Source organism: Pediculus humanus, genomic scaffold, assembly GCF_000006295.1.
Source record: "Pediculus humanus corporis 1103172108310 genomic scaffold, whole genome shotgun sequence".
Classification (NCBI taxonomy): domain Eukaryota; kingdom Metazoa; phylum Arthropoda; class Insecta; order Psocodea; family Pediculidae; genus Pediculus; species Pediculus humanus.
In genome coordinates, this window is record NW_002987879.1 from 107,623 (window position 1) to 120,277 (window position 12,655).

Below are 12,655 nucleotides of genomic sequence, written 5' to 3' on the forward strand. Positions count from 1 at the left end.
TAATTAATAACAATATGTACATATTATTTAAAAATTTTCAATAAATATACTCGATAAATGTGTTCCAATACATTTATTAATTTTATTTCGTCGCTGTTGCCATTTTAATTTTCATTTTAACATTGATTCATTGATCGTAAAATATCAAAAAATCTTTGCTACAGAAACATTAAGTTAAATTATTATAATTAATGAACAAAATAAATTTTAATAAATAATATCAACTGTATATATCTTTCTTTCTTTTTTTTTTTTTTTTTTTTTTTTATCTTTTTACACTAAGATTAAGAGTTTTAAACAAAAGAAAGAAAGAAACAATTCGAAGAACAAAAAGCAAGTATTATTAATTTTAAAAATTATCCATTATCATTAAAATTTATTTAGTGAATGTACAAAAAAAAATTCATTCATTCAAATTATTTCATTTTATAACTTAATAAAAAACAAAAGAAAATGCAAATAAGTAATTTGAAAATATTATTATTATTATTATTTTTTATGTTTAATGTGAATTATATATTAAACATTAAAACAATTAAAAAAAAAAAAAAAAAAAGAAAAACAAAAATTAAATATTTCATTTAAAAAACTGGATAAAATAAAATTTAAACGATTATAAGATTAGTTGTAGTCGAAAATTTTTTCGATAATATAGATATTAATTAATTAATAATTTAATAAATAAATAAAAAAAAATTTTAAATTGATCAAGATATAAAAAAAATAAAATTGTAAAATGCAAGTGCAGAGTTTAAGCCTATCCAAGACCTAGCCCCGATTAACAATAATCTATTAATTTATAAAATAAATGAATAAATGTCTTTTACAAATCGAGTACTTACTCTTCATATGCCTCTGTCATGTTTTGAAAAGTAGAATATTCTACTTTTGCCCCATTTCGAATTTATTTTCACCATTTTTGAGGCATAAATGATACATCAGCCTATACTTGCAAAACACAGGAAGTAGGCCTAGGGCCTAAGGTTTCTTCACTGGCTCTCACTGTCTCATTCATATGTTTTTCCACAGAGTAAATAAATTCTTTTCTCTCATTAATTTTTACATTGATCGTTTACGGATCAATTTATTTTAAAAAAAATAAATTCAAACGTTCACAAATAAGTTTTTACCTATCGAATTATTTTTTAAAATGTATAATTAATTTAATTTTATTAAAATAAAAATTAATTTATGAACAAATATAAAGATCGATAAATGACAATTTTGTTAGTTCCTTACCTAGCCACAGGGACTATGGCTCTTTGATGCATAGTAAAAAACCTCGTTGGTCAACAGTTCGTTATGAATGATTTCAAAATTTATGAATGATTTTTAAGTTCATTATAAGTTTTATTTTAACCGGAATTATTTTTATACATTTTTTAAAATGAAGTACGTCTTAATTTACTTAAAAAAATTGAAATTTTTTTTTATTTTTTTACGGTTTTGTATTATATAATAACGATTTTAATTTTTATTTGAGGTTTTTCTGAGGAAAAATCCTTTACAATGCCGGCTTTCAATAATAAATTTAATAAGCTTTTTACATATTCTTATTCCAATAAACATTATAAAACTGATTATTTCTACCTCTAGTACCTGAAAATTTTAATTTTTTAAAAAATTTTTAATTACTTTTAATTTAAAAACAAACAGTATTTGACAATTTTCCTTCATACAAATTATTGAATGAAAACGATTTTTATTCATAAATTCTAAGATCGTACTTTTTTATTTTCACAGGTTATGCGTTGATGGACTTCTTGTTTATTTTCCATACGATTATATTTATCCTGAGCAATATGCTTATATGATTGAATTGAAAAAAGGTTTGGATGCTAAAGGACATTGTTTACTGGAAATGCCTTCAGGGACAGGAAAAACAACAACATTGTTATCATTGGTTGTTTCGTACATGTTAACATATCCTTTGGATGTCACAAAATTAATTTACTGTTCAAGAACTGTTCCAGAAATAGAAAAAGTTGTCGAAGAATTAAGACTTTTGTTTAAATACATAGAACAAGAAACTGGAAAAGCTACAAAAATGCTCGGTTTAGTTTTAACATCTAGGAAAAATTTATGTATTCATCCTGAGGCATGAATTTTTTTTATAAGATCAATTTATTTTGCTTTTATTTAACATTTAAATAATTTGTTAGACTCATGAATTAATTAAAATTAAAATAAAATTAGGTGAGCAAAGAAAGAGAAGGAAAAGTAGTCGATGGACGATGTCACAGTTTAACTGCATCATACATCAGAGAGCAACATAGATATAATAAAAGTGTACCAATTTGTGATTTTTATGAAGGTTTCGATTGTTTTGGAAGAGAGGATTCGGTAATGCCGGGAGCTTACAGTATTGATGATATAAAAAATTATGCTCAAACCAAAGGTTACTGTCCATATTTTCTTGCTAGGCATTTAGTAAGTACAAAAAAAAAATAAATAAAAATGAAGAAAAAAAGAGAAAACTCTACCTAAATTTTTCATTAACGAAAAAAAAAAAAAAATTTTAGATTGCACAAGCCAATATTATAGTTTACAGTTACCATTATTTATTAGATCCTAAAATAGCAAATGTTGTATCAAAAGAATTAACAAAAACTGCTGTCGTGGTATTCGATGAAGCTCACAATATAGGTAATTTTTAATAAGGATAATTTAAATGAGTTTTAATTTAAATCAATATGTAAAACTTTTTTAAATTACAGATAATGTTTGTATTGATTCGATGAGTGTAAAAATTCATAGGCGTACCATTGATAAAAGTACCCAAGCAATTCAAAGACTGGAAAAAAATATTGCCGAGTAAGTTCAGTTAATTATCTGTTGTAACTTGAGCTTTAATAAAATTCCTTCATTTTAATTACAAAAATTTTCAGAATAAAGGAATCTGATGCCAATAAATTAAAAGAAGAATATAATCGTTTGGTTGCTGGTTTAAGGGAAGCAGGAATAGCCAGAGAAACAGATTTAATATTAGCCAATCCGGTTTTACCAGAAGAAATTCTAACAGGTACGAATCACACAAAACTTGAATTTTACAAAAAAAACATGTGGGAAAAAGTTTATAAATTAAAATTTTTGAATTTAGAATCGATACCAGGAAACATTAGAAATGCTGAACATTTTATTAGTTTTCTTAAAAGATTTGTGGAATATTTGAAAACAAGATTAAGAGTTCAACATGTCGTACAAGAATCACCTGCTTCATTTTTAAAAGATGTGTATGGTAAAGTTTGTATTGAAAGAAAACCGTTACGTTTTTGCGCCGAACGTTTGTCATCATTATTGAGAACTTTGGAAATTGCGGATCATACAGATTTCACATCTCTTGTACTCGTAACTCACTTGGCCACATTGGTTTCTACATACACAAAAGGTTTCACTATCATAATTGAACCTTTTGACGATAAGGCTCCCACTGTACCAAATCCAATATTGCATTTCTCGTGAGTATTCAATACAAAATTTGTGATGTGATTAATCGAGTGAAAAAGTCATAAATTAAACTTTCAGGTGTCTCGATTCCTCAATAGCCATGAAACCAGTTTTTGATAGATTTCAAAGTGTGGTCATCACTTCAGGAACTCTTTCTCCATTGGATATGTATCCTAAAATTTTAGATTTTCATCCGGTTATCATGGCTTCTTTTACAATGACATTAGCTAGACCTTGTTTGCTGCCAATGGTAATTGTTACAATTATTGAAAAAGGTTTAGGTTTAGGTTTTGACTGCAAACTCACACTTTAATTTTTTTTTTGTAGATTGTTTCTAAGGGTAATGATCAAGTGGCTATTTCCTCACGTTTTGAAACAAGAGAAGATGTCGCGGTCGTGAGAAATTACGGTCAACTATTGGTAGAAATAAGTTCGGTCGTACCTGACGGTGTCGTTTGTTTTTTTACATCTTACTTATACCTGGAATCAGTGGTCGCAAGTTGGTACGATCAAGGGGTGCTTAATAATTTGCAAAAGCATAAATTACTATTTATAGAAACTCAAGATGCTGCCGAGACAAGTTTAGCACTGCTTAATTACATAAAGGTAAATAAATTTTAAAAAATTAACCTGCGTCTTTTCCTTCCTTCCTCGATATTTAAAGAAATTTTCCCTCAGGCATGTGAAAGTGGTAGGGGAGCAGTGTTACTATCAGTTGCCAGAGGAAAAGTATCCGAAGGTGTAGATTTTGATCATCACCTTGGCAGAGCCGTTTTAATGTTTGGTATTCCTTACGTGTACACTCAATCACGTATCCTTAGGGCGAGGCTGGATTATCTAAGGGATCAGTTTCAAATAAGGGAAAACGATTTTCTTACGTTTGACGCAATGCGTCACGCAGCTCAATGCGTGGGAAGAGCTTTGAGAGGTAAAACAGACTACGGTATAATGATTTTCGCAGATAAGAGATTTTCCAGGAATGATAAAAGAGGAAAACTTCCAAAATGGATACAGGAACATTTAAAAGATAATTTATGCAATTTGTCAACGGAAGAAGCCGTACACATGTGTAAAATTTGGTTGAGGCAAATGGCTCAAGATTTTACTAAAAAAGATCAATTGGGAGTGTCACTTCTTACACTCGAACAACTCAACAACGAAGAAATATATGAAAAGATTCGACAACAAGCTCATCAAATATAAAAATATACATAATATATATATATATATATTAAAACACAATTTAAGGTTTTCGATTAATCATCCAAAAAAAAAATTCCTATTTAAACCTTTATTTCATAATACATATCGAGAAAGGAAAAAAAAATTTGAAACGAATCTTATTCGATATCAATGATTGAGCAAACAATAATCAAATAATTTGTTTAATGATTTGTCATAACAATATATATATACATAATTTACACACATGTTGATAGAAAAATTGTTTTTACTAAAATTGAAAAAATAATTTTGTTTTTGAAAATTTATTTATCAATGAGGTTTGGGTTTGTGACCATCGACATAAAAATTTCTAGTCGCCTGTGGTAATTTCACTTTAATTCCATTTAATTCTTTAGTTAAAACAATTTGACACCCTAACCTTGAATTTTCTTTTAAAAATGGAGCCATATCTAATAAATCTTCTTCTTTTTCTTCGGGTGTTGGTAATTTTTCTAAATAATCGTCTAACACGTAAACATGACATGTTGTGCATGCTAATGATGCTTCACAAGCTCCTAATCAATCCCAAATCATTTAATTATTATTATTATTATTATTAGTAGAAATAAAGTATTTATTATAAATTGTTAATATAATGTTGATGTTAAATAAATTAAAAACTTACCTTCCATTTCAATGTTATGCCTGTGAGCTAAATACATAAGATTATCACCTATTTTTCCTTTAACTTGAGTTTCTTTACCATCTTTGTCGATATAGGTTATGTTAACTCTGAAACAAAAATTTATAAAATTAATCATCTCGATATTCAAAATAACTTTTAATATTAAATGTTAAATGAACTCTATTATCCATTAAATATAAAGAAAAAGTCAAATCAGAACATAAAAATTTTACATAATAATACTTTTAAGAGGAAATAATTTTTAAGAAATTGTAATTTTTACTTCTTTAAATACAATTACATAGTGCCGACTTATATTTAATGTTTTTTTTTTTTTTTTTTAATAAAATGTAGAAAAAAATCCAGACATTAAATAGATTATTTATTATTTGACATTTTTAGGTTAGGAAAATTTTTTACCTTTACATAATTTGTTTTTAACAAATGAAGGTAGACGCCCAAAATTTGTGCCAGTTTATATAGGTTTAAAAAACTTACATTTCATCTGGTGATTCTGGATCTTTCCATTCATATTCACCATGCAATAAACCTAAAAATAACAAAAAAAAAAAAAAATTATTATTGTGTGCATACAAGTCAAACAAAAATAAATTAAAAATGTCTAATAATAATAATAATAATAATAATAATAATAATACAAACAATTTGTAAAATGTATTTGTTTAAAATTAGAAACGGGATAAAATTTAAATAAAGAAGGTAAAAATTTTATAAATGAAAATTTAAAATCACAACAAATATTAATTAAATTTACCGCCATTTTGAAAAAATTTTTTTTCGTGACATTGTAACAGCTGATGAAAAATAAAAATGTCTTATTATTATTATGAGTTGAAAAAGTTATGTTAGGAATTATTTTATATATAAAATATTTTGATGGAAAAAGAATTGAAAAAATTATTTTTACGATATTTTTCATAACATATCTGGGCGTTCGATATAATTTATTTTTTATTGTGAAAAATTGTCCCGAATGTTATGATAATAATTTGTGTCATTTTTTTAAAACAAATATAATTCAATTAAACTGGTTTAGTAGTTTGTTATTAATTTTCAATCCGAAATTAACAAAATCTGTTTTTTATGGTACACTCAATAAAACGGAATTAGTCGTTGTAAAAAGGAAAACGAGTAAAATAAAAGAATTCAATTTGAAAGAAAATAATAATAATAATATAAAGTACGTGAATAATGATTTAAGTAACATTATTTTATGTCAAGGATTTGATAGTTTACAATTATTATATAAAAATGTTGTCGAATCAGTTAAAAAAAATCAACTTTGGTCATTTCTCGATGTCAGTATAGAACCTTTGTTGATGTTGGTAAGATGCTTTTATAAATAAGTTTGAAAATTTATGAATGTTAATGTAATGGATGCCTTTAATTTTTTTTAAAAGTATTTTCAGTCTCTAGGAAAATCAGGTTTTCCTAAATACATTGGCGCATGTGGAGATTTTTTAGTCGAAGAATATAAAGGATTACCTTTGGATAATTTTTTGTCATGTGATTTTAAAACGAGAGCATTACTCTCTATTAAACTTTTAAATTTGGCTAACTTTTTTACATTTAGCAGTTCGGATTTTATATTTTACTTCACTGATATTTCCCTTTATAATATTGTTGTCGATGAACATGGAAATGTTTCGCTGGTTGATTTAGATAATGTTATAATATTTGATAAGAAAAGTCAAAAAAGTAGTTCAGGTAATTAAAACTCACATCACACAATCATCGACAATATAAAAGAATATTAAATTACTATATTTACATTACAGTAAAAGCTAAAATTCATAAAACTGAAATATGGAATGATAATGATGATGATTATTCATTTTCCTCATCGGACATTTGTAGCCATTATTTAAGCGATCACAATTATTACTCGATATGCACGGTAAACGAACTTGATTAAATTGATTACGAAGAATTTGTTAAATTTTGTTTTATCGTACAACCGTCAAAATTTCAGCATATTTTATCACATTCCGATTATGGATTGTTAAAAGAAATCCCTCGAACGATTACGAATTTAAATCCAGATTTGGAATTTTTATTAAACGAATGTAAAAAACCAACGAAAATTAACGATCGCGTTACCGCTGGTGAAAAACTTGCAAAACTTTTAGAAAAAATAACGGTCGGATACAGTTGGCAACACTTCATTTAAAACTACTCGAAATTTAAAACTGTAAAAAAAAAAAAAAAAAAGTAATTTTATTAATACAAACCTTTTTTATTTAATTAAAATGAATTTATCGCTTTTTTCATTTTAATTTTTCTTTAAATATTATTTTAAATCAAACTTTTAAATATATATATATCGGACGAAAAAATAAACAAAAAAATATTAATAATAACTAATACAATTGTATATAAATGTAGGTGCCATTTTGTTTTTCATTAAATATTAATAATAATAATAATAGAAAAAAGTAAATTTATTCAATTATAGTTTATAATATTTAAAAATATATCATATAAAAAGTTTAAAAACATATATTGAAAAATGTCACTTTAAAATACAATAAAAATTTTAATTTTTATTTTTGATAATTTAATATGATTTTGAAAAGAAATAAATGAAACAAACATTTATTCGTAATTATTATTATTATTATTATGTAAAATTATTAATCCGTACATTTTATTTATTATTAAAAAAATTATACAAAATTATTATTTACAACCTAATAATAAATTGATGTTGAGAAAACAAAAATTATTTAAAAGCCAATGGCACAATATAAAAAATTTATTAGCTGCCATTTTGAATACCGAAAAAAAAAAACGTTAATGACGTCATCATTGACGTCATTTAAATATTTTGTTCGTCAGCAAATCTTTTTCAATTTTTTTTTTATAAATAATACTTAATAAATATTATTATATGGGTATATACATTTTTTAATTGCCTTATATATTTGATATTGATTTTTTTTTATGATGCTTCTTAACAAAGTACCAAAAGCAAAAAGAATTTTGGTATCAGTCTTACCCCCTCCCCCGCGTCCCGGGGGAGAAAAATCACTTCGTATGGTATTTTAAATTATACGATAAAAATAATACATGATACACACACTTATTTATTTTAATAAAATAATAATAATAATAATAATAATAATAATAAAATTATTAAAATATTTTCCTTATATCTAATTTTTCGATACTCTCTTTTCGAACCTTAAAAAATCAATTAACACTTCATCATCATCATCATCATCGATAAGTATTAAAATAATAATAATAATAATAAATAAATAAAGTTTTCAGGCAAAAAAAAAACGTTTGTTTCAATGTGTGTGTGTTTGTGAATTATAAATATAATTTATTAATATAGTGATGACTAGTTGAAACTTTCAACAATTTTACAAAAAGAAATGTTTTCAATAATTAATCAATCAATCAATCAATCACAACCAATCATGTCACGAAATTTTTTCAAAAAATTAAAACTAAATCAATTTTATTATTATTATTATTATTATTATTATTATTAAGTGTTTAAATTGCGTTCAACTCCGAGAATCAGATTGAAAGATTTACATGAGCAATTCTCCCTTATTCTTTAATTTTATTAATTAATAACCTTTCAAACCGATTTATATGATACATAAATAATATTTTGTTCCCTTATCCGATCAGTAATTTTCCTTTTAACATTTTAATTTTCATTCTAATTAGCTGCTTTAATATAATAATAATAATAATAATAATAATAATAACCTTATTAATAATTTAATTAATAAAAATTACTCATCATCATCATCGTGGGAAACTCTCCCTTCCTTCCATCCTTCTTTGGCCATATTATAAAACTATAATTAATTTTATATAAAAATTCAATCGTTTAATAATAATAATAATAATAATAAAATTATTAATTATATATGTATATAAATTCCATTAAAAAAATGCATTAAAAAAATGGTATTGAAAAAAAAAACCTACTACGAAATTGCTAAATATTTATAGTGTCATCATAATGGCTATCATACGATTATTAGTAAAATAAATACAAAATCCTTAACTGATAATAATAATAATAATTAGTAGTAATAGAAGTAGTAGTAGTAGTGTAGCAGTAGACTAGTCCAGTGTTCCAGATGTGGAATTTAAATCGGGCAGAGGGCAAACAACGTATTGCTTCTGACGTCCACTGGTTGCGTATGAAGAAGAAGAACACTTTAATACATTTGCCCGCTGCCGATCAAAAAATTAAACTTGAGGACCGCCAGGTTTTGGTAGAGGTCGAACAAGGTATAATTTTTCTCCTTGTTTATTCGTGTAAATGGGAGCTCTTTGATAATGATCCACGAGTTGATCGAGCGTGTGAAATTTTCGTTGTCCTATGCAGTACAATGCTCCTTCGACGTACACCCTGAAATGCTTGTTACGACCCGGAGCTTTTAAAGACACGGAATAATCTCCCACCTGACAATACAATATATTATTATAATAAAAATAGTCATAATAATAATAATAATAATAATAATAATAATAATAATAATGAAATCAAAGAGTTCGTTAAATGCTCTCACGTTTGTTTCGCTATCACGAATTAAAAAGTCTCCGTCGTGACCGTGTTGATTTAGTACGCTGTCGCAATGAGCTCTCGTTATATTACCATAATACCAAGGTTTTCCGATCAAATGAGGTCTGTCCATACCATCCGGTGGGCGTCTGTCCATTGAATCGTGTCTCTCGGCATTTCCCCCGACTCCTCTGTCTCGGAAAGGCTGCGTGAGATATTCACTCAATTCCTGATTTATGTCATTTAATAACATTCACATAATATTCCATGCAAATTAAAAAAAAAAAAAAAAAAATGAAGAACAACAAAAAATTTACAAAATGATTTTCGATGAAAAATAATAAATAAAAAATAAAATAAATTAAACTTAAATTAATTAAAATAAAAAAACAAAACCGACGGGTGCACTTGTACACAATTCCCAACAAACATCGTAAATCTCACCTGTAAATAATTCCTGGGAACTAATCCTATTTGGCCTTGTGCATTTCTCGCTTTATACCATTCTGGATCAGCGGGGGGACGATCCAATATTTCTAGTCTATCACCTTTTTCAAATGAAAGTTCTTGATCGTTATTTGAAGAAAAAGAATATAAAGCCACTACAATATCCAGAACGTTTTCTGCCATGGCATACGTGTGAATCCCATCATCTCCATCTCCTTCCTCTTGTGTGTAGTTACTCGGAAACCATCCGGATGCTCCTCCACTTTGACCTCTCCACCAACCATCGTTACTTTTTTCTAATATTAATATTCTCGTTCCTTTAGTTAAAGAAAGTTCATCCGGTTGTTGAGCTTGATAATTATATTTAACCACTGCTGTTCCTATGGCTTCGGAAGGATCTGCAGGAAGTTTTCTACTCAAAGATGGGGAATCCATTGTTCTCGATGGTGAATTATTAGAATTCGGAGGAAGCGTTTTAGATCCGGATCCTTTTTTAACTTTTTTCTTGATGCTAAAAAAGCAAAAAATTGATTCGTTAAGTTAATTAAACAAATTTTTTTTTTTTTTTTAAATTAACCGCACTTTAAAAAAACTGCACATGCCTGTCAAACAATGAAGGTTTTTCCTTTTTGACATAATTACTAGGAACATATCCGCTTTGATTTCTAGAATTTTGAACTCTCCACCAATGTTTTGAATCATCCAAAAGCATGTACCTTTCATTTTTTCTCAATTCTAATTCTTGTGCTCCTTGAGCTGCATAATCATATTTAGCAACTACATAGCACACATCATCTTGATTTCCTTTACCTAAAAAATATATAAAAAAAAAAAAAAAAAATTAAAAATCCACGAGTAAAATTATAGAAAATTAATTTAACTTACCTTAATTTGTAACAAAAAAAGAATAATTAATTAAAAAAAAAAAATTTCATAACATGCTACTTACCATGAGGCCTCATGATTCCTATGTGATGCGAAGGCGAAGAATAAGAATTTATTTTTCCCTGCCAAGTCACATTTCCCGGTGACTGACACGAACAAGCTTCCAGCATAGTTTTTCTTTACAATGCATTAATATGTCATTTGCCACTAAACAAGTGCAACACAATTTAATTTTTAACTACAATAAAAAAAAAAAAATCACAACAAACATTCTGTGTTACTCAAAACATTCAAGCATTATCTACAAAAACATTATAACGAAAACACAAAACTAAAATCAATTTCAATCTGACAATTCGTTAAGATAACAAAAAAAAAAAAAAAAAAAAAAACAATTTTTATTCGACGAGTAGAGATTTCTAAAATCCATGAATGAATGAAAAAATCACATTGTAAAATATAATTAATCTTGACAAATCGGCCATTCACAAAAAAAAAAAAAATACTATCAATTTTTACAATTGCAGTAATAATACAAAGATACCATGCATAAATTGAATCCTTATCAATTATGTCATCTATAAGGCCATCATCATTGTCATTCATAAAATTTGCTTATAAGTATTAAAATTGTTTTTATTAATTTATTATTATGAGAGAATTTTTTTAAGAATGTTGTATATATATATATATATATATTACATAATACAAATTTAACTCAAATCAAAATTTAAACCTTTTGAAAAAATTATTGCAATATTTAAAATAACGAACGAATTTTTTGAAAAAAAAAAAAAAAATGAACTCGCCTTATTTAAGAAAAAAAAACTCGAAATATTTTTTTAAAAAAATAAAAATTAAAGGGACCGCCCGCCCCATTTGTCTTATTGACGCCATGACAGGTGACTCAGTACAAACAAAATTTATATTTATTTTTAAAAAAAAATTAAAAAAAAAAATACAAATTTTTTTTTCACTTACCAATTTTTAAACTAGACATGACGCAATTAGTGAAAAACACAAAACTATTAATATACACCCTTAGGTTATTAATATTTAAAAAAAAACCATTATGATTCATTAAATTCAACTAATCATTACCAAAAAAAAAAAAAAAAAAAAACTAAAATCAATTTTTATTGTTTTTTTTTTTTTTTTTAAAGAACCCGAATAAAAAAAAAAATTAAAAATGTCCCCGTATTTTAATTTAATTTCAAATAATTTTCTTTCGTAAATAAATTCTACGCGAGGGAGAGAAACCCATACTATAATATAATTGAAAATAACATCACACTTTATGATATTTCACCTTGCACCTATACTAACTTGTCAGCCATGAAAATCAGTTAAGTTGGCAAAACTGTCAACAACTTTCAATTTAAAAAAAAAACCCGCCCAACTTTCTATTTTGACCAACAAAACAAATATGTAAAATAATATATTAATTTTTTAATTTTGATGTAATCCCAAAA

General features: G+C 25.9%; 4 protein-coding genes across 4 annotated transcripts; 2 read left to right on the forward strand and 2 right to left on the reverse strand.

The window, feature by feature from the left end:
- Positions 1-1,387: 1,387 nt before the first annotated feature.
- Positions 1,388-4,650, forward strand: Phum_PHUM583990 (TFIIH basal transcription factor complex helicase subunit, putative; the record flags this gene model as incomplete). The annotated part of the gene is made up of 10 exons (XM_002432388.1): positions 1,388-1,392; positions 1,744-2,059; positions 2,197-2,430; positions 2,523-2,646; positions 2,718-2,814; positions 2,889-3,022; positions 3,101-3,458; positions 3,526-3,697; positions 3,775-4,053; positions 4,126-4,650. The coding sequence occupies 10 exons, from the start codon at positions 1,388-1,390 to the stop codon at positions 4,648-4,650; spliced, it is 2,244 nt and encodes a 747-aa protein (XP_002432433.1).
- Positions 4,651-4,941: 291 nt separating this feature from the next.
- On the reverse strand, positions 4,942-6,077 carry Phum_PHUM584000 (adrenodoxin, putative; the record flags this gene model as incomplete). Its single annotated transcript, XM_002432389.1, has 5 exons — positions 4,942-5,186; positions 5,297-5,403; positions 5,795-5,846; positions 5,891-5,918; positions 6,072-6,077. The coding sequence occupies 5 exons, from the start codon at positions 6,075-6,077 to the stop codon at positions 4,942-4,944; spliced, it is 438 nt and encodes a 145-aa protein (XP_002432434.1).
- Positions 6,078-6,127: 50 nt separating this feature from the next.
- Positions 6,128-7,487, forward strand: Phum_PHUM584010 (protein C3orf58 precursor, putative; the record flags this gene model as incomplete). Its single annotated transcript, XM_002432390.1, has 6 exons — positions 6,128-6,156; positions 6,354-6,448; positions 6,539-6,642; positions 6,727-7,024; positions 7,096-7,214; positions 7,290-7,487. 6 exons carry the CDS (start codon positions 6,128-6,130, stop codon positions 7,485-7,487), a joined length of 843 nt encoding a protein of 280 aa, XP_002432435.1.
- A 2,048-nt stretch (positions 7,488-9,535) lies between these two features.
- Positions 9,536-11,353, reverse strand: Phum_PHUM584020 (Cytoplasmic protein NCK1, putative; the record flags this gene model as incomplete). The annotated part of the gene is made up of 5 exons (XM_002432391.1): positions 9,536-9,751; positions 9,859-10,080; positions 10,296-10,809; positions 10,892-11,108; positions 11,248-11,353. The coding sequence occupies 5 exons, from the start codon at positions 11,351-11,353 to the stop codon at positions 9,536-9,538; spliced, it is 1,275 nt and encodes a 424-aa protein (XP_002432436.1).
- Between the last annotated feature and the right edge of the window lie 1,302 nt (positions 11,354-12,655).